The following is a 23,127-nucleotide window of genomic DNA, read 5'->3' as shown; positions in this document are numbered from 1 at the left end:
TCTCTTCAGTGAACAACAGTTAATGATGATCACTTGCGGGAAATCATTAAGGGTTATGTAAGAATATTTAAGAGTGTTGGATATATATGTTCAACAAGGAACAGTGACCTCTTTCAAGATAAAATTCATCTCATCTTAAGGAAGGCTATGTAAAATAACCAACTCAAAAGTGACATCTACCTTATTAAAAATGAAACAAAACCAGATAAAAAATAAAAATAAAATGAAAAGTAACAGTAGATGAAATTGAATTCATCTCAGAGAGTGGGATTGAGCTGCCATAACACAGAGACATGTTGCTTCCAGCCACAGTTCAAAAAGTGCTTGCACCTCCACTGAGTCTTGCTGTATCTGCCAGCCTGTACAGGTTTCATGCTGAAATAATCTTAGGTTCTCTGAAGTAGATGCCTATTTTCAGGCAACTGAATTTTGTTGTTCTACCCACAATTGTCTTTACACCTTAAGTAGTAACTGTGATTGCAAATAATCTTAAATTACTGGGGTGGTGATAATTTATTAAAATTAAACTACAACAAAACATTGAAACCAGTGCAACATAAGTAACCCTCTGGCTCAGAGTTGGAGAGAGAACACTGAGGCTTAATGAGTGGCAGATGTGAATCTTTAAAACACATAAAAAGTTAAATGAACATTTTAAAAATAAAAATAGTCATATTCAGTGTCTGTAGTAAATTTAAGTTGCTACTTGCCACACAAAGCATGGATGTAACAAAGTCTTATTTTCTGAGGGCAGTGCAGCTTCTGAATGATGATTGTCAGACGACCAATTGTTTGTGCCAGACTCATGTATTCAAAAAGCTAGTGCCTTTTGATCTTAAAAGGTGCCCAAAGTTTACATCATAAAATTGATTTAAGAATGAGGTTTTGGTCTCTTCTTTTCCTACACTGAAACCTATTACAACCTAAATAATTTGTTGCTTTGTTGAAAAACAAAAATTATTTAAGGGCTTTTCCATATTAAAAAAGAGAAAAATAGGTAATGCCACAACAAAGCAAAACTTGTATTTATATTAAGGTTTAAATAAAAGGAAATAACTTGGTCAATCAAGTTCCTCTTAATTATAGGTGTTAGGGCTTTTGAAATGGATAAAAATGTTAGTGTATTTTGACACTTTCAAGGCATTAAATATAATTGTCTCTGAACTTTCTGTGTAATAAGTTTGAACAACATATCAATTCTATTATACTTCAATAAAGGAAAAAAAAAAAGACTTTTATCTGTCAGCTGTGTAGGAAAAATCTTGAAGTTTTTCGATAAATTGCTACTTATGATGAACAAATACATCTTTATACGACAAAGATGAAATGGAGAGAATTCAGATAACAGTTTTGAAGATGTTCTCTCTCAGCCTACAAGCCACCTATTAGATATACCTGTATTACATAAAGTTGTCTGCTGCAGTTCACTTCTTTATCTCAGAAACAGGCAAAAATTCCCGCCTCCGGAATGTAAAGCTGTAGCTCTTCATATTTCTAAGATCATCAGCCTAGATTACCAGGATTGTGCATGGAGGTCATATTTCTTTGACTTGTTTTGTCTTGTAATGTTTTAAGCCACCTTAGGAGGTGGGGGTGTATGTCCACTGTGCTACACTGAAAGCTCCTTCTTGTCTCTGCAAAGAGTGGAAATTAGCACTGATACTTTGTAACTATTATCAAGTAAGGCCCTCTAGCTCTTCCAAGTGAACAACAAAACCCTACTTACCTTTTGTAGGATGCAGTAATTTTGCAGAGCTCATTTTTCCAAGCTTTCTGTTTTCCAGGCTGAAGTATCCCTTTTCATTCACTCTTGCTGTGGAACTCGTTATATACATTGTTGCCTTCTCTTTCTCTTTTCCAATTCTATTAAGTCACTTTTAAAATGAGCATGGTTTGGTTCGAGGTTCAGATACACATTTGCTAAGTGCCCAAACTTAGTTAATGGAAGTTAAGAAACTGAATGAGTGAGATGTACTGGGCAGATGCATAAGAATAAGGGTCTAATTGAATTTGAGACATATTTGTATTTCAGAGCTTCAGAGTCACCTATATAGGTAAGACATAAGACCTGTGAAAGACATACTTTTTACTGTACCAGAGACCAGGTGGGGTAGCTTCAGTTTTGTCAGCCTGTATGAGGGATGTGTGCATTGAGTCCTAGATGACTGTGCTCAGGTGAGCTAAACTGTGCTCCAAGATCCACAGAATACAGCAGGAACTTGGACTCCAAGCATATCTATGGGATTTTAAATATAAGTGTCTTAATCTTTAATTTCAATCTATTCATCTGTCCCCCAAAGTGGGTTTAAAAGAGATGCAGCATGCAAGATATTGTCATTGTCATAGAAATATTTTCTATATTTCACTGTTCACTAGAATTTCTTGCAGGTTTTTTTTTTTTTTTTTTTTTTTTTTTTTTTTTTTGTGTATGTGTGATATTTAGACTGTTTTCCAAATGGAAGTAGTTACAATAATATTGTCGATACCTTACCCACTTCTAACTACGATTCCTTTCTGGAATACCTGAAAACAGGGGTTGCAAAGGTAAGTTTTGTGAAAAAGGTAGTTAGGTAGCCCATTTATATATCTAAAGCAAAATGGCCTTCAATTAAGAGACTGTTTTTGTTGGAAACTGACAAATCCAGTTTTAAGATACAGAATCCTTGAGAAATTAGTTTATATTGTATATGTGGTCCATGGAACATTGTTTTCCTTTTGAAAAAGAAAAAAATAAAGTCTATATTTCTGAGGTTGAAACAAACAAACAAACAAAAAAAACAACCAAAAGTCCTGAACAGGAGAAGAAGCTTATCATACAGGATGAAAAATGCTTTCTTAAACCAAGTATGGTAGAATAAAAGCATGGAGTATTTTAACTGTCTAGACCTCTGTTGTTACAGATGGGACTTCACAATGGAAAAAAGAGTTAAAAACATTTCAAATACATATATATTTTAAGTATACTCTTATAAATAAATAAAAAGTAAAGTTAATACTGTGGTCATACTAAACAAGACTTTGTATTCTGGTATAAAGATGTTTCTGTCTGGAAAAGCTTGGCCATGTTCTAGAAAATTATATAAGAGGAGATGATAAGAAGTAGGTGTTGATTTATATGAGTTAGTATTTATTCCATAAATAGGATTTGTATAAGTAGGATGCTCCTACTTTCCTGCCAAAACAAGTTTTCAATTTTTCCTAAGTGTCTTCTAATTCAGTAATTAAAACTTAATTATGAAATTAGTGAACAACTTCTTAGGGGATAATTATCACATGAGCTAACAACGTTTTACTGTTTTGACTCAATACAACAAGATATCTATGTAGCTGGAGATCAATCTAAACCCCCAAACTCTTGATAAAGTTAGTGCTGATTTCTGGTATAGAAATGGGAACGGAGTGAAAGTATATATATACTGTGCAAGTATCATATGTACATCTGGATCACATTTTAGTCACAAAGAATATAAACACCTCCCCTGTCATGGAAAAGATAAGTTAATTATTAAAGAGAAAAAAAAAAGTCAAATGTTCTGCAAATGAGAGAGAAATGTAAAGTGTTCAGTATCTCTGTTCTTCAGATCAAAAGTTTTTACCTTCTACTTCTCTACACTTTCTGCCCAGCACCTCTGGTAATATTTCTACAGGCTGTGAATTAAACACCATTGGTTTTGTCACTGGAGAAGTGAATCAGTATCTCTGAGATGTGTCATACTGAAACATGTCTTATGCCTTATGAAACATTTTTTCTTGTGTATTTCAAGATCCCACTAGAATCTGTTCTCCATGTGAATCTGCCTTAAATTATTAGTTTCTGAAACTCTCAACTTTAATATGTATTAATGTGTTTTTATTGATATTTATCATACTAATTTTATTGATATTTATCATACTAATTGAGCGTCTTTAGAAGTATCATGAATCTGTAGCGTAATATGTATATCTTGTGCAATATCTAGAAGATAAATAGCAAGCAAAAGCTTTCAAGAAGCTTCAAATTTTAGAATTATTTCTTGTTATTTATAGAGTTGATACAGTACATTTCATTTATTTATTTGGAGAACAATGTTTTAATTTCTGCTTATATGTCATAAAGTATAAGTCATGCCTATACAGTATGTGTAAGTTGCATTGAAATTCATAATTTATCTCAAGTTACCTTATGTACCTCTATTGGTGTGACATGGAATATATGAGCTCAAGGAATCTGAATATAAGTTTTTAAAGCTTTATATATAAATTTGCTCATTCCAGGAGCTGATGCACCTAATAACTCAGCTTTTGAATAAAAATTATTTTGTTTATTGTTTGGTTGGTTTTAATTTTATTTGATTTTGTTTTTTATCCACATTAGCACTTGACAGTCTCGTTAAAGAACCATTACTTTCTTGTTACTTGGAATTTTTATCAGCAGCATTTATTACTTGTGTACTTGTTTGCTCATACTATTTCCTTGTTTCTGTACTCACTTTTTTTTCTTTTTTTTCTTTTTTCTCCTTCTGGTTGAAGATTCAAAAAGGAAGTATTTGAGAGGCTACAGAAACACCAATACTGTGCAATCCAAACAGCTGGTACATCAGAGGCAGAAAGAGTAAAGAATATTTTCCAAATATTATTCAATAACACACTGTAGTCTACAGAATTTTTTTCCTAAGTACTTAAGTCAAGATCCTGTAGTAGCACATACCATATTTTAGTGAGGGTAGTGATACATATGGCAAAAGTGATTTTGGTGAGTTTGTTACTAAGAAAACATAATGACTTATCTTCTAAGAAACACTATTATTTAAACCTTCTTGGAAACATAAATATTGAAGTGAAATGTTATCGGATGTAATTCTTAAAAATGTTTATTTGTCACATTCAAAACTTTCATCAGTTTGACTTTGAAGATTGATTTTTAATTTTTTTTTTTTATGGTTATTTTAAGTTTTTCTGCTGTTTCATTGCATTTTTGTGTCAATGATTTCAAACTGTTTCATTGTAATAATCAGGAAACATTTTGAAAAGGTGAAATGCTCCAAGCAGTAGTGAGGAAAAGCTGTCTCCTGTTAACCTTAAAGACAACATGGAAGCAGTAAACTGTTCCAGTTATGCATTATATCATGGAAGTAAAAACTCCATGTCATAAATGAAAATTTTTTAAATATTTTAATGAAATATAAATTACTGAATGCTTTTTTCACCTTAGGATATCATGAAGAAGAGAACTTTATTTCATAACCTCTATATACAGCCCTTCGAAAACAAGCCACACTGTTTCCAGTCCCTGCTAAACAAGTGGATTTACCAGTTCCTGCCTCTGCTTATTCAGAGGTCACTGAAGAGCACTTGTAAAGTTCTACTTTTTCCATTAAGAAACAAGTTTTTCTTGATTCTTTGAAAGTCGCTGCCATAGCAAAGATACCATAATTCTCCTTTTTGTTTGAAATGTCTGTGGGAAGAAAAGTAGTTCACTAAATATGAGCAATATGGGTACTTCAGATAGACAATTGCACCTTTCTCCATAATGGTATTCTAAACACCATTTCAGTAGCACAAATATTGCAAATATATATTTTAAGAGTTCTTAATTACAAAAGAAATTCTCCTGGTTATAGTGAACAGTGCAAAACAGTTTTTATCTGTAGAATAATATTTGAGAAGCTGCATCCCTTTTGTTATATATTAAGAGGTTAGGTATGTCCTTTTTTGTTTTCTTCTCTCCTTTTTTAGATCACATAATACACTTCATAAAAATTGTTTTGGGTTTCTGAAGGATTCTGTCTGTTAAAATCTTGAGAGAAGGAAGAAAAGAAGGAAAAAGCAGGTTCAAAACTTATTTAAATAACTTAAATATGTATAAACTTCTGAACATTTAAATATTAAGCATTTAAAATTAAAAAAACATGGTGAAGCTAGTGATGATCGCTTATACATTTTACTTTTGGAGAAGTTTCTGCACAGGGATCCAGATGCCCCAAATTTCATTTACTTTAACAGATCTCAAGCCATTCAGCAAGTTTTGGTTCAGACACTTTTGTGCATTCATTTTCAGGATCAAAATTTTAGCGTTTATGTGCTTCAGTGACTCCAAACAGCCTTTTACTTCCTTTTTTTTTTTTTTCTCTTTATTTTTTCTTTTTCTTTTTTTTTTTTTTCTTTTTAATGCCCAAAGACATGGTAATGACAGTGCTATTAAGGCTTATTTTAAGAAAGAAATTTTATGAAATGCCATTGTAATTTTAAACTTAGGCAAACAAATTCAATAAGGTTTTTGTTCCCTGATATTTTTGGAAAGAGGAATTGGAAGTTGCATAATTTGAAGATTCATATAGGTCTCTTTTATTGGGGGGGCGGTGAGGGGGATGGAAGTGGGGGAGGAGATTGCTAGATTCTATAGTGTTTGCTTTGTTGCTTTTAAATTATATGGTGGGCAATGCCAAAGTTATCTGGATAACTCGGAATTGACTCTTAAGGGACTCCTGACTACGACATGACAATACTTGACGCTGACTGTGGATTAGGAATTATTTGACCAGATAAAACAAATGGAATTCAAATGGACTGTATAACACACTGATCCCATGAAGTACACTAGCATTGTGGAATGAATCTTAGAATTAATTCTTAGGATGAATCTCAGGAAGCAAGTTGTAAGGTACTGGCTTATGAAGTAAAGTTATCTTCCCACGTCTGGGAAGAAAACATGAGTTCTGACCCTGACTTTCTCTTCTATTTAAGCAGTTTCTACATGACATCCATTGGATATAAAACAAATTCATAGTCTGTCTCTTATGTCACTCCTAGCAGAGTACCTATGTGATATCTTCAAGATTGCTTGTGTTTTCTGGATCTTGTAGACTGAAAATTCTTCCACATATCATTCAAGGTTGAAAATTGTGATGTATGTCAGAGTATTTCCTGATGGCCGGGACATTGTCCTAACAGTGAAAGATATGGGCTTAGAGTTCAGTAGATAACGGAACCTCAGTTTTCTACTTTATAGGTAAACACTTTGTTGTTTATTTGAGAAATGTTAATTAACATACTATCACAAGTGGAATGAAGGTGTCATTGCAGTTTGCAGTTTGAACTTCCACAAGTTAAGAGCCTTTTGATTTTAGTTTTTAGGCACTTTTCCAATTCATCTTTAAATGCCAAAGGATTGTAGCATGAGCTTCATATAGCACAGTATTTCTCTACATGCTTGTATACCTACAATTCCTGGAAAGCCTTTTAGTTCTCAAAGGAATTGTCAAGCGATTCCTGATGACTGTTAAACCATGGGTTCTGTGAATTGCTTTGGAGAAATTAGGTGTGCATCTTTTCTCAGTCCTGCCTGAAGAATTGCAATGGGTTCACACACTAGGTTCCTTCTCCTGACTCTTTAACCTATTAAAAATAAAAAAGTAAAGGAAAAAGAAAAGGAAGATGTTTTTTGCTCCAGTGTTTGCGTGGGGATTAGTACTAAATAGCCCTATTTATAGGAGTTAAGTTCAAAAGACATCTAGTTTTTAAATGTCGTCTTATTCCTCATGAGTGAATCACTTTTATTTTTAAAGAAGATGAAAACTCAGATAAAACTTTCTTTGGGTTACACTGTATACAGTCTGACTTCTCAAATATAATCTCAGATACAAAACAATATTTTAGAAAATGAGTAAATAGCATTCTTGTGAGGAAAGAAAAAACAAAACAACTTAGCCTAATGTAACACTGGTAGCATTTTATTTATGGTTTTGATGGGTAAGTTAGGTTTTGTCAGTGTTTTGATGTATTTTATGATTAGTATTTTGATTTTATGGTTTAGTATTTTGATATATTTTATTCTAGAAAGAATACAATTAAGTGGTTTGTGATTCACACATATTAAGACTAATCTCTTAATATAATATAAGCAGGGAAGTTTGAAGATTGTAACTATCCAGTAAATAGCTTATGAAAAGACATAAGGTTTCTACATTAATTCCTATGAAAGTACTTCTGTAAAATCTAAGAATTTTAGTTGGTATATTATCTTCCTTAATAAAGTTTTGGAGGAAAAATGTTTTCTTCATGGAGACTGAAAAGCTTTTTGTCTGAGTGTTGGCTTCCTCTTTTTTAGAGAATAGTGGAAAAAAGCAAAAGTGTAGTGTTTTAAGACAGTTTCAAACATTTTATTAGTGAAAGTATTGGAAAGTTCATTTTAGAAAAATCTCCTGAGGCCATTTTTGTAGTCACATTTCATTTAGAGTTTGTTTCCTTTTGTTACTGCTAGTCATGAAAGACTAAATATTAGGCGAATATGATGATTGCATTTAAATTATTGAGTATATTGTAAAATAAATTGTTTAGTGTGTCAGAAAAAGCTAATGAATATCCTTAAAGTGAAAGAAGAAAAACACTCATGGACAGTACATTTTAACATTGTATAAATGTGTACAGATATTCTTATTTTGCATGTCATATGTAGTCATGCTCTGTTGGCATTCTTCTTGAAAGAGTAGTATTTATAAAGAGAAGCTATCAGAAGCAGTGTTTTGTATGCATGCTGCATATCCAGTCTAGTAATAGTATTTTTTAAATATCATTTTATTTATGATTTTCAAAGTAAATTTGTCAGCTGTGCTGATGAAAGGAAATATTCTGACATATGTTGTTTGTCACATCTGACTTAAAGGTGTTGGAATGCATCAAATTACATTTATAATGTAATTTTAAATATACCTATAGTCATTTGAATTTACTACATACTCACTGCTAAAAATCTTTTTCACCAGTTGTATTAGATAAAGAAGCTTTATTTCAAATGAGATCTGAGTTTACATGTATTATTTCTTTCTGTTATCTCTTATTATTTTCTTACATTTAAGAAAAACAAAGTAAAATCTTTCTGTTTTTATTGAATTTGATCTGATTTTGATTGAATTTAACATTAAATGAGCAGGATAAACCTAATACTGACTGGATATTTTCCCCCTCATATATTGTACAATCAGAAAATATATAGTTCTGTTTTAAATCTGTGGATATTTCAAATCTTTTTGGAGAAACATGTCTTAAAACTTTCAGTTTCATGCAATGCTACTAAAAATATAGATCAAAAGGTAACTTAGATACTTAATATTGATATTTCTATGTTTTTATGTTGCAAGATTTGAAGGATTCTCTGATCATGTCTTCATATATTGATTCCACCTTTGAAGTAAATTATGTCTCATTTCAAAATGTTACTGATTTTCCAATACCTGTGCCTCCATTGCAATGTTGAGGTGTTTGGTTCATCTGTATTAGATGAGAACTTATTTTTCAGATAAGTTTCTTATCCAAGTTTACACGGAAAGTAAGTGGCAATGAAAATAAACCCTAGCAATTCCGGGTGCTCCTTCCGACCTCCAAATCCTATCTATGGATAAGGGATACTCCTGAAGTGTATTGTCTTTTCCGAGTGATTTATCCATGTAAAAAGCACTTAAATAAGCAGTTTTCCATGTCAGTTGATCCTTTTAATCTTTTCCCTGTTGTGAGATTCAGAAGGGTTTCAATATAATTTTGAAAAGGAACAATAAAACATGGTCTTGTACAGATTCACATTGGTATATTCTAAAACCCTCTCTATATAAAACAAAATGTTGTTTTATAGAAGATACTGTAAAAAAGATTTTTTTTAATTTGCTTTTAATGGATTACATGGAAATGGTTTTTCAAAATTTTGTTCCTGAGGGAAATAAGTGGCTAAGATATAATTTTATTCTGCAACCACACATCAAAGCTGGCAATGTTTATGAAGGTCTCTGTAGCTCTCCAATCCATGATGGGATTTGAAACAGAATAATCAGTACAGCCTATGGCACATTTGATTATGGCAAAAATGCCTTTAGCCAGCAACCCTGATCAGTCAGTGTAGCTCAGCACCTAACAAGCCTCTTTCGGTACCATCCACACCATGTCAGTGATATTGGGTCTTTCAGTTGAAGCTCTTCAGTGTCTGTTGGCTATGGCTGTATTTGGGGAGCTGTCATCACTTCATACTTGCAAAACCAGTCACTTTTAGTAGCATCTATTGAACTCTCTGAATATGCTTTTGTCTTTTTGTTCCTCTACATGATCCTTGGCTTTGATTACCAAATGTCCAATTTCAAAATACAGAGAGCAGATACAAGCATATTTTAATGGTGCAATGCTTGATAGACTTGTTTGATTATATCAAAAATCTTTTTTAGAAATAAGTTCTTCACAGATACCTATTCTCCTATCTCTCATCCTTCCAGTTAATTAAACAATTTCTGATACTTCACATTTTCTGAACCAAGAAAGAGTAAGAATAATAGATTTCTTATTTGCAGATTAAGTTTACATTTGGGGAACATAGCTATCTTATGCTCAAAGTATTGATCTGAGGTGTGGATGAAGAAATACAATAATTTCATTCCTATATAACTCCTCATAGATTGACTAACATCATTTAAATGTCCTTTATTTTTTAAAACTAAAATGATGGGGAAAAAAAAATCTTATAGGGCAAGATAAATTATTTTAAAAAGTAAAATGTTTTCCACGCACTTGGTCGCCTCCTAAGTACTCAAGATATGGGTTTGCATTTTTATCTTTTAAAGATTACTGTAGTATAAAATAATAAAAAATGTTCATGACAATGTGACTGATATTACATTTGTATTAATAATGTGTTAATGAAGAGTTTATCTTCAGAGCTATTGCTAAAGATGAGCAAATTGGTTCATGGTAACAATAAAATGGCTATAATGTTAAAAATTACAGCTATTAAATACTAATGTGTGCATATGCAAGATCTGTATCAAGTAATTTTGATATTAGAAAAAAATGAAACTTCATCTTACTTCAGGTATTTACAGATCACAATTAAAATAAAAGTTATGATTAACGCTATTGTTTCCATAACTTTGTTAATGTCAACAATGTAGTATTAGAATAAGTTCAGGTTTAAATTTATCTCTCATGATTTCACATTTGAAAATTAGTGTATCCTGAGAGTGCTATACCATGCAAGTTTTATAGCTGTGTATATGGTTTCATATTTCAATATATTTCAGTGATATTGGAAAAGATTTCTTTTAGATTCAGAAAATCAAAGTAGTCAGTAAGCTTCATTTCAATTGATATGTCAGAGCATGACCTGAGGTAGTGTGGCTTTCTGTTATATATTTAAATGTTTAATGTTTTCTGAAGACATGGACTGCAAAATAGTCCATAGCCACTGTAATTAAATAGCTTTCATTTCTACTGGAGCAAACTTGGAACTGTATTAGAAACAAAGGAGATTTTTTTTTGATTCAATATCAGCCAGGCTTGATGTGTTTTTTTTTTTTTTTTTTTTTTTTTTTTTTATATATATATAGTTCCACTTGGACACTTTTGAAATTTGTTTGAGTGTTGCTTGTTTGCTTGATAATTTAAAGTAGGTAACAATGTAAAACACTCAAGACTGACCCCCAGTGTGGAATGTTTATCAGGGGAAAAAAAAAAACTATGACATTTTTGTGCAACAGAAATGGAAATATGAATCATTCATGTGCTTACCATAATATTTCTGAAACTAGGTAGTTATGAGCAAGACCAACGTGTATTTTTTGTTGTTATTTTGTTTTTGTATATTTTTTTGGGGGGGGGGGAGGGAATAGTGGGGGTTAATTTTTGACAAAATATGTGTCTGGGTTTTTCGATTTGAGGAAAAATGATTTGAAAATCAGAGAAAGCAGAGATGGATTGTGAACTAAAATGTCAATTCTTTTTTGATATTTTTGGTGGAAAATGCTGAGCTTTTCGCTTGAGCATTCTCAGAATATATATATATATATATATGTATTTACTTGTAAAATTAAAAGAAAAAAAACAAACAGATTTACCTTTTCCTTGAAAAATAATGACACCTACATTATTCATCCTAATCGGGGCATTACATAAATTGTGCTTTTTGATAAACTGGTACTGGTATCTTTTTTCCATTTTTCAACTGTTTTTGGAGAAACAGTTACTACATCAGTATCACACCAATGACTGGATTTTCCTTATTGGTCATGTTAAATGAATTTGGTCATGTAAACATTTTCTCAGTATTGACAACTGCAATGAAAGTTGATTAGTTGATTTCAGGTTCAGTAAAAGCAGTTATAGTATATCAAGGTTAATAGGAGACCTGAATCAACCTGGATGTCATTGTTAGAGTATCAATATCACTGATACAGTATTTAAAGACCGTCTTACAATCGCTTTTGCATATATGGCTTGTATTGTCCTGTCTGAAACATTCCTAATCACAGTGATTCTTCAGGTGTTAATCACTACCAGAATTTTGTGAGCTCTAGCGAAGTTCCTATCATGACAGTAAAAACCTGAAAAAATGTTCAGCTATAGTCACCTACTGTACACAGTCAATAAAATTTTACGTGGTACAGATTGAGCTCTAGTTACGTGACGCCATATTTCCTACCCTTTTTGTTATAGGGCAGAGATGCATTGCCATATCATTAACACTGTAAATGAAGACGTCATATATGAGACCATTAAAGCAAGCTAAGCATTAAATAGGGATTTTACTACTTCTTTAAAGTTTTCTGTCTTTATTGTGAGGTAGCAGAGAAAAATCAGCTGTTTCGTCTAGGATGTGCTGCTGATCTCTCAGAAGAACTTGTGTTTCTGCCTATTATGGATCTGCATGTGGTGTTAAAATAAGACAAATCTCAACACCTATATTTTCTCAAGCTGTTAGACAGAGATAGGCACTGGCTTGACTGATTGTTCACGTATCAATGGCAAGATATACGACTGTTCTGTGTGCTTATCTGAGAGCATGCAGTGCATTCCTCAGCTTGATTATTAATGTCCTGAATGAAATGGTACATTGGTAGCAGAGAAAAACCCTTGCTGGGAGGGAACAGCATGATTCAGTCTGCTATAAAAGCTTTGGGAAGCCAGTATCCCTTTACAATTGAGTGCAGCTGAAGTGCAAAGCCAAACCTTTTTATTCATTTGCTTTCAATTTTATTAAAAACATCTAGTGTAATTTCTGGCTTGTCTTCCAGTAGGTTTTTTTTTGTTTGTTTGTTTGTTTGTTTTTTCTTGCTACTACTTATATATTCAGAACAAATATAACAACATAAAAGTAAGGACAAGGCAGTTTGAAGTTACCCATGGAATTTCTACTTCCACCTTAGGCAACAACAGAGAAAGCACCCTGTAAAACTTCCCATTCCTGTAAATGCCTGAACTCATTCATGTGCTGAGTATCCTGAAAATATCTGGAGCATAAACTTCCACACATGCTTAAAAGTGCTCCCAAACAGATCCAATAAGGATCTGTTTTACGACTATGTTCTGAAATTCAAAATGTAGATATGTCTCTGTCTAAGCTTCTACTCTGCTTATTGTGCAAGTTCCCAATCGCAAACTACATTCAAGAAGTTCAAGGGAAAATTCTGGTGCCCTGAGTGAAGTTCACCAAATCTAGCAGCTACTATTCAGTATGGAGGAACATTTTCAGACACTTTGCATGTTAGAAGGATATGGTGCAGTTTAAGAACCTGTTGATTCTCTTCTTAGTGTGAAAATTACAATGAGCCTACCACTTTCAGCATCCAAAATATTTAATTATGGGATGATGCTCTCCCTCCAGCTTCAACAGACAGATACAGGAGTAGCATAAAACTGAAATGAAAGGAGACTAGCAGAAGTTTGACGTCTTGCAAGTTGGAAAATACAAACACATTGTCTAATCTATATTCTTCTGGGATTCTTTTTTTTTTTTTTTTTTTTTACTCAGCATTTATCTAATATGAAACATGAAAATATTCAGAAGTAAGAAAACAGAAGCTATGGTTTCCTTCCTCCTAGGAAAATATCCTAATCACAGGACAACAAAAACAGGTTATTCTTCCTACCTTTGGTTTTCTTAGGAATGGAAATTTTCTCAGACCATATGTTGCCAGCTTTGTAGGGGATACATTTATCACAGGGACAGAAAATGTGTGATTGAGGGAAAAAAACACTGAATGGAGCACATGGGAAATTATACATGCTATTGCTACTTGGAGGAGATAGAAGAAGACTTTGACATCTTCATAATGTTGTCTTACTATCATTACCATTAGGAATTACACAGATATGAGAGGTCAAAACACATTTTTATTTTTCTTATACTGAGAATAATGGCTGCATCTTTGACAAGGAATTCCCCATCTCAAGAATTTAAGAGATGAGGAGAATGAAAAATACAGAAATAAAGAAGGAAGATTTTAGTGAATTTAAGAGAAATAGAAATTAAAGAAGAAAATCGTCTATTGTAAAAATTGCAGGTAGAAGAAAGATGCATTGTATTGCTTGTTTCTTCTTATGAATCCATTCTCACTTAGGATATGATCTTTTTTAATAACAATGTGATACTTATTTATTCATAAACGTTTGAATAACTGTTTTTCAGGTACCTCTAGGAAAGTTTACAAAATTTGTCCTAATTCTCATCATATTCATGGAAACATGTTTTTTTTATTTTTTTTCCTTCTGTGTTAATATATATATTTAGCATTCATTCATTATTTTTTAGCTTTTTGCAGTATTTTTATTTTTTTTCCCAAATCAGAATAGAATTCTCCTGTATGTCACAGTCAGATTTACAGTGTTTAGATGCAGTAAACACACAAGATCTTGTTCATCAGATATGATTAGAAAGAGAGAGGTGGGACTTGATTCAAAAGTAGGTTGCCTTTCCTGTTAATTTTGTATTATTGTTTAAATAAAGATGGTCAGTTTTTCAGTTTTTAAAAGTACTAGGCCTATATTTATCTGAATGTCATCCAAGTTACTTTTGTTTTAGCATCTGAAGTATTGTTAACGTTGGCTACTGATTATGTATAATCTTATATGCTCAATCAGGCTGGATCATTTCCTGATATAGCCATGTTTTTCTTACACTTGTCTCTTCCATCAATGTCTCATTTTCAGTTTTAGATTACTAATATTTAAGTAATTACTTGTCATGTCTCATCTCACTGGCTAGTACTTGTGCTTTTAAGTTAATATGAACTGAGCCTCTGTCTCTTGGGCTCTCCCTTGGAATTTAAGAGCTCATCTGCAGGAAAAAAGTTAACACCTGTACTTCCTCCTGAAATGGGAAACAGCCTGGAAGAAGTAGAAGGTTTGCAAAACTGAAAAGCCTTTTTATGTTTAATAATATCTGAAAGGGAAGGAGTTAATAACTAAATACACATTGCTTTAGAAATGGATTATCCAGTTGGGTGCCCAACAAGACTATTTACTAACTGAGGTAGTTTGCAAAGTTCAGTCTTAATCAGCTCCTGTACATTCAGATGCTGAGAACTTCCTGATGAGAAAGCAGTATAGTGTTGAATAAGATTTTTTTTTGATAATACAAAGCCAGGTAGCAACATGATTACTTTCAAAAATAAATGTGCACACACTAAGAGAAAGTGAATGACAAACATTTATTGCACTGATGCAATGCCTGATTTGTCCTTGTATGATAATCAGTGTCTGTCCTCCACATTATTATTCACAGATTCTGTTAGCATGAGGACAGAAGAGGCCATACTGATGCTGACCTTTTTGCTGAGACATTTCATGACACTATAGTAAGGGCATATCTTTAGGTTACTTTTACTGTCACCTTATCTTTAGCCTTTCCAGACCCATGAAATTGTTACCCCGAAGCATGTGTTAATATCCATTTCATGGACAATGACGTCTCATGACAAAATGAGAAGGGCTGAAGTACGGCACTGTTCAAAGATCTTGTTTGGTTCATTTAAGATGAAGTCTTGCTCAGAAACATTCTAGATATTTCCTGTCATTTGGGGCATGTCCTACTCTGGCAGTATACTTGGCCAATCCTTTTGCTTTGTGATGGAGCTTTATGTAGAGTATAGTTGATTCCTCTGTTGAGAATGAGGCTAACATATACATGCAACTCAGTGCAGATGATGAAAATTTGAATCTTTGGTCAACATATTTATCAGTTCAGGCACACAATCATGCTAAAATGTCTATACATCTGCATTTTAGAGGCAGTAATATCTTGTGCTGCATTTCCAATGAATTTTCAGTTCATTATAGCTGCATAGTAAGTCTAGGAACAATAGAATACAAGACTCCAGAAATCTTGCCCTTGCACATCTGGAAGCGGTAAATTCAGTCCTTTTTAACTATGTAACCTGTTTAACTATGTAAAATAATTACATATTCTTCATCCCTATTCTATTTTGCAATAACGTGGTTATTTTATATTGTCTTTTATTCCCAATAGTAAAGTAAATGTTGTAAAACCAAACAAAAAAACAGCACAAAACATTTTCCTTAAGGTAAGTTTGATTAAAATATTAATTATTAAAATATTAAAATATTGTTAGCTTATAGTTTGATTCAAACCTCACTGAAATCATGAGATATTTTGCATTAGTTGCACTGTATCAGGCTTATTAAGCTACCAATCATTACAAATGTTCCTGTATGCTATTTTGGCTTAATAGATTTTTTTTTTTTTTCCCTTTCTCCTCTCCCTCACTACCAGGAGGTATTTTTGAGTGTGTGGAATCTGGTCCAATGGGAGCAGAAGAATTAGCCTTCAGATTTGCTGTGAACACAATCAACAGAAACAGAACTCTTCTGCCGAACACCACATTAACATATGACACCCAAAAGATAAATCTCTATGACAGTTTTGAAGCATCCAAAAAAGGTAACCTTTTGCATATTTAATTACTTTACTTAGCAGATGACTCCCTTGCTTTACCTACTTGAAAAATTGGCTGTCCATAAAACCATATACAATGACATTGTACAAGGTTGTGCCTCACATCAAAGAAAGGTTTTAAAGCCTTTTGAAGACTGTCATGGTAACTATTTGAAAACTTAATATGTCAGCTTTTCTCCCACTATTTCTTTATATGAAATCTTTACAAAAGCTATTTCTTTAGATGTTTAAAATTGCAAATCATCTTTTTTTCTTTTTTTTTTTTTTAATTATTATTTTTTTGAGCTTTGTGATGAGGATGTTTTTGAGATCGGCTCCTCTGGAATTAGAAAACATTACCACCAGACTTTTCCTGTAAAATGCCAGCTGCTCCCAACTTCCAGTGAGCTTGGAAGAGGAAGGAAGTTCAGCCCACAGAACTAGTTATTCAGTGGTATAATCAAGACTATATGCCATTAGGCCTATAGTGGCTTATTTCAGAATTGTTCGTCATGTAACAGAACCCTTTTGTACAGGTGCAAATGTCAATGTGTTTTACTTGAGCTGCATTGCATAAGCTGTAATGTTTCAGTGACTTCCTCACCCATGTAGGAGTTATCCCTGTGTTAGGCTTTCCCTGAACATAAAGTACTTCTTAACACCAGAAGTGAACATTTTATAGATGGGAATATGATATAGTGTTTTCAATATTACCAGCAAAACTTAATCTGAGGCCATGAGGTAAATAAAATCGGGATCTTAAGTTTCCATCTGCTTCCAACATTTTTAGAGGAAAGCCTGCAAAGAAAGCTCACTCCTTCTGCTCCAAATCTAGATGTCAACTTTTATGACTTCATGGCTAAAATTTCATTTCCAGATATTCAACAGGGTTCTAATTCCATTTTAAGTATTTCATCACTTAAACTACATCTCTGCTAATATCTTTAGCGTATGTATGTCTTGCATACTTAATCAGCTGTGTTTTTGAAAGGAGAGCAAGCAGTTATAGTATTGCACATTTTATATAAGCTTAAAAATTAGGTCTGTTCTTTACCATGTTGTTACCAAGTGAACATCCAGACCTCAGCTCAGAAGTTTTCTCCAAACTATAAACAATTTTCTTAAAAAAAAATAAAATAAAAGTGAACGCTTCCTAAATTTTCAAATCTTTGCTTCTCACAAAAATTGTTTTGAGGTTGCTTTACATTCTAGTCTACAACATTGTGATGCCACATGCAAGTTGTACTCCATCATTGCCATGCTCTAGAAAGTACAAAACGTAGTAAATTCTATATGCACTTTATAGGTGAAAATACAAAGATGTGATGACAGAACTTAGTAGGACTGATTTTTGCACTGTATTACATAATCTTTAACAAGTTAAAGTTAGTTCCAGTTAGAATGACAAAATGTCATTGATTGGATATATTGAATAGATTGGATATATTCATTGTTCCCACTTGCATCTTGCATGAGAATGCAAGTCTTTATTTGTAACTAGGCTGTATCAAAATCTGTGTAATCTTCCAGTGCTAATAGCTTTTTGCCTCATCAATTCACAATACAGCCAACTACATTTGTGCTGACAGGTGCTTTAGTTTGGAACCAAAGGCTAAAGGTTAACATAAAATGGTTCATTTTATTATGATGGCTCCAACGCAGAGTTTTAACAATGAGGTTTAAGCATTTGACTCATTTTGTGGTTCATGATTATGTCCATTAGTGAGCAGGCAGGCACTGCATCAAAAATAGCCTGTTTAGACCTCTTAGTAACACATACTTTTGAAGTTGAATACAAATGAAATATTAATGGATTTTTAAAGGTACTATACCAAAGAGCAACCTGAAGGCAAGATGATATTTCCAAGATACTATTTCAGTGAAGAATAATGTAAATGCAAACAAAATATCTCTCAATGCAGTACAAAAATTGGTATGCATCTGATGGAGCCAGTGCCGTATTAAATCACGTGTGAAAGCATTGCATTATTCAAATCTCAGAAACAGAGGGGGAAAAAAAAAGCCCATTGAAAAGCCATCTGGTAGCTATTGCTGTTGTTAGTGATCCCATTTACTGACATTTGCATAAAGCTTGTTGATTACTCTTAGGAAGGGCAATATTAGCATAAATGTTTTTTTATCAAGCTAGTCATTTAGGCCCTGATCCGATATTCAGTAATGCAATGGAGATCCTGTGTGTATATGAGAAGTTCATTTAAACCACTGGTACTCTGCAACAATAAAAAGGTATGCCAGCACAGTTTCTGGAATGCACTTGAAACACTTAGCAGTATTTTTGTCATGTTGAAAAGGACTGACGTGCACAATTAAAACAATTAATTTTGCTTTGCTGAGAAAAAAGTAATGCAGCAAAATTTGTTTCTACTGCTTCTTTCCTCAGCTGTCAGAAACATTGATGGTAATGTAACAATATTAATTAATCAAACCTCATATAAATACTCACATCCACATTAGATTATGGAAATACTTTTCACTGCTTCTCTCTAACAAACAAGCTGTTTTCTTAGAAGGCAGAACCTGTTGTGTTCCAGAACTGCACACTCATAGAGGTTATTTCTATAATGGGAATTTGAACTGGATCAGGGAATGGGTTGAAGCACTGGTCTCCAGTACTGCCTAATTCTTCTGCCTTATTTCTAGCATATGTCAACTCATGTTCTGCAAGATAATGCTGGAACATACAACGGGAAATAATACAGACCAGAGACTGCTAATGCACAGGGTATATGGGGCCACCCTACATTGGAAAAATGAACACTAACCCATTGTAATGCATCAGTATCATGACAGTGACTCTCAGGGCCAGTTTTGTGTTTATTAATATAGGTGTAGCAAAAAAGTATTTCCAGTGTTTAAGAACGAACACTGAATTTTTTTTTCTTCTTATTTTCTATTTTTATTTTTTACACGAGCAGATAGCATTTTTCTTTTAGGGAAAATGTTGGTCTTTTTCTAGTCAACATGTATACTTTTCAGATACAGAAATTCAAATGTTCATTTCAATGTAATTCATCATTTGCTTGACATGTAACTGGAATTCACTTAAGATACATAATTTCTAAGTAATTAGGATCACAATAGAAATAGTATTGATGCATTGAGGAGGATGTTAACGTTTAAACAGCCTAGACTAGAATACTGTCTCATGGCCCTTTTCCAAATGGAAGATACAGCTGAGCATAAATCTCTTCTCTCATCTGTGTTTTTTATAAGATGCACAATTGCTGGCCTTTGTGACTTCCACTGACATAGAAGTGTTTACTAAATGTAGCTGAGCACTATTTAGATGTGAAGTGTTGCTATTCATCAGTTCACAGACAATGTGTAAAAATGTAGTCTGAAGTTGAAAACTTTGTGTAAAAAAAAAAAAAAAAAGCATTATAGAAAGAATATCAGTTTCACTTCATGGAGAGCCTTTATTTAATATGAATTGTGCAATACCTTCTGGCACACTGCCTTCTTTCCTCTCATCATTGACAGACTTCTGTCTCCTCTTTAGCCTGCGATCAGCTGTCCCTTGGGGTGGCTGCCATCTTTGGACCATCTCATAGCTCCTCAGCTAATGCTGTGCAATCCATCTGCAATGCTTTGGGTGTTCCACATATCCAGACCCGCTGGAAACATCAGGTGTCAGACAACAAGGACTCCTTCTATGTCAGTCTCTATCCAGACTTCTCTTCACTCAGCCGTGCCATCCTTGACCTTGTGCAGTTCTTCAAGTGGAAGACAGTTACTGTTGTTTACGATGACAGCACTGGTAAGGCTAAAGCGTTAGAGTATATGCAGATATACTCACATATACAAGTAGAAGGAGGAGTGGTGTCACTACAGTTACAGCTTTATTTTAAGAAAACTTAATCTAAATTACAAGAAATTCCATTGGCAGGGTAGTGTATAATAAATATATATTTGCATAACAAAATATATTTGTATATATATGTGTGTATAACAAAATGTAGATTCATTAGAGTAAGTATGCTTCAAAAGTATGCTTCATTTTCTGAAATCTGCGTGTCTGGGCTTGCAGCTCTCAATAAATCAGTCATGTTCTATCTTTGTTTACCTCAGTATTTTAGCAGTTGCTAACAGCTATGTCTTTTTATTTTATTTAAAATTTAGATTTTGAAGAAAAATATGTTAACTTGAAAGATGTACTAGAATGCCTGGTCAAACAGAACAGTTAAATTCTATTGCTGCTTCTGGCATTAGCTAAGTTAGAAATCAGATGCTATGTGTGTTTAGAATTTCATTATCTTCATTTTCAGAGAGATTTGCAGAAGGAGCTCTGTTTTTGGCTGGTATGAGTTGAAAACAAAGTTTGGAGGTTTGTTTTGCAGATAATTCATATGAGTTAAAAATGAACTCCTGATTTTCCAGCAGAAATATACCAGTTTACTACCTTTCCCTTAAATTCACCTTAAAATTTCTATTTTGCCCTGAAAATGGCATTTGATTTGAAAAATCTTTTTAAAAACAAATCAAAAAAGGTAAGTCTGATTTGAAGTTTATTTAGTGGAGGTCAGAACTAAAAGCTGGTACAAGCTTTTATCTCCCAGTAGTGGAAGACACAAGGAAGCCACCCAGACAAATGAGATATATTTAATCTTCTTGGAAATGTTACAAACTTCTTCCATGCTTATTGAACTGACACTGACAAGAAAAAAATGAGCCTCAAACCAATAAATAGTTTATTGGGCTGGAAGATTGTTGATACTTTTGTTATGTAACAGTACCATCTATCTAAATCTGAAATACAAAAATGAAATTAAGGAAACATCAATATGTGTTACATGGTAAGGCTACATGTAGTGAGACTAACTCTGCTAGATAAACCAGTTACAGAAGGACAGAATGACTGCTTCCTATTTAAGTTCAAATAAGGTGTGTGTGTATCTAGCAAACAGTGAGAAGGGAACAGTCAAGATGGCAGTGCATAAAGCACTAACCAATTTATTTCTTCATGCCTTTAAAGAAAACAAAAACAAAAGCAGGTCAGTGAAGTTTAGAGGCTGCCTTTCTAAAAGTTTCTTGACTGAAGGTATCAAAAGCATAATCAAGCTTCTAATTTCAAGTTTATTTTTACAGACTTAAGGCAAGAAATATCGAGCTTATTTTATTATTTATTATTATATTATTATTATTTTTTATTTAAATATTTATTGTTTAATGGGCTCTCTAAAGTCCATGCTTTATGAAAGAGATATGTTGTTAAATTATCTGATCTTATAAAGAATGCTTCAAAGTCAGTTTATAAGTAGAAATAGGATTGAAGATGGAAATATCTTTTTTTTCCTTGTGTTTGCTGTGATCTACTTGATCTACCAGTGACTACTGTAAACATTAGAGAAAAAAGAGCATGAGATCTTTTTTAAAAATGTGTGTGGAGATTAAGAATGAATAAGGAACTTTAGGAATTTATTTATTTATTTTAAATAAGCATAAAGTATTATGTCCTGAAAATATTCACTTTATATTTATATTTTTTTCTTGAGTTTCCAGGCCCTTCATATTAAGATACTTGCTGTTAACAATAACCTGCTGATAACATTAGTCTCAGCTACGTCTTTTTTCTTGAAATATATTGCACTCTGAGGAGACAGAAAAAAAAATAAATATATAATCCTCTGTGTTTGTTTTTTTTTTTTTTTTTTTTTTGTGGCTATTGCTGTAAGTAAAATTAAATTATACTTTTTAAGACTGTCAGTTTCTTTCTTTTTTTTTTCTTTTTTATTTTTTTTAGTAGCATCCCCTTTGGACAACTCATAGATTTCAAAGACAGGACACACCGCTGGGAAGTTCATAGCAACATTCGCCTTTGAAGTACTTATGGAAACAACTCTTAGCTATGAGAAAGTGTCAGTCTTAAAGCAGAGTTTAAATCTTTTTATAGTTCAGCTGCAATTTTTTTTATTTTTTTTTTTTTTGTGGGGGGGGTGAGTGGTGTGGAGGGAAGAAACCTTTTGAAAGGAAGTACTTCCTTCATCTGAGGAAGACACTAACTCCAGCCATGGGATAAGATGAAGCTGAGTTGTGAACCTGTGCCTGAAACTGAACATGATAGTTTTGTCTGAAACTGAGTATTTTAAGACTCCTTACGCCATTAAGAAATAATTTCAAATTCATTAAACCAAATACAATGAAGGCAAATCATTTATAACTTTATATGTTTCTTTCATTTGGCCAGTGATTTCTTAATATAAGATGGATATCATATTTTCACCTCCTTTGTTTGTCTTTTAGTCACCCACAGTTTATTCTCCTTTGGAAATGCTGTTTAGGGTGATAATGCATGCCTTGTTTTATGATAATTTTTGAGCTATGGATTTTCTTCTTCTGAATGGTCAGTTCCCAAAAGGACCCTGTTCAAGACAATCATATTTTGCTATAGCAGTAAAATTTGGACATTGTTGCTAATTGTTAATTTA

General features: G+C 32.9%; 1 protein-coding gene across 9 annotated transcripts in view; it reads left to right on the top strand.

The window, feature by feature from the left end:
* Positions 1-23,127, top strand: part of GRIK2 (glutamate ionotropic receptor kainate type subunit 2) — a 404,092-nt gene that overhangs the window by 119,796 nt on the left and 261,169 nt on the right. For all 9 annotated transcript variants that reach the window (XM_027454785.3, XM_072036154.1, XM_072036155.1 and 6 more), the window contains 2 exons: positions 16,520-16,687; positions 20,202-20,459. In XM_027454785.3, the coding sequence (XP_027310586.1) occupies positions 16,520-16,687; positions 20,202-20,459 (426 nt within the window). Of the gene's footprint in view, positions 1-16,519; positions 16,688-20,201; positions 20,460-23,127 lie in introns of those variants that run through there.

This window comes from Anas platyrhynchos, chromosome 3 (assembly GCF_047663525.1).
Source record: "Anas platyrhynchos isolate ZD024472 breed Pekin duck chromosome 3, IASCAAS_PekinDuck_T2T, whole genome shotgun sequence".
In the NCBI taxonomy this organism is placed as follows: Eukaryota; Metazoa; Chordata; class Aves; order Anseriformes; family Anatidae; genus Anas; species Anas platyrhynchos.
The sequence above is the reverse complement of the archived record's forward strand: the minus strand, read 5'-3'. Positions and strand labels throughout refer to the sequence as shown.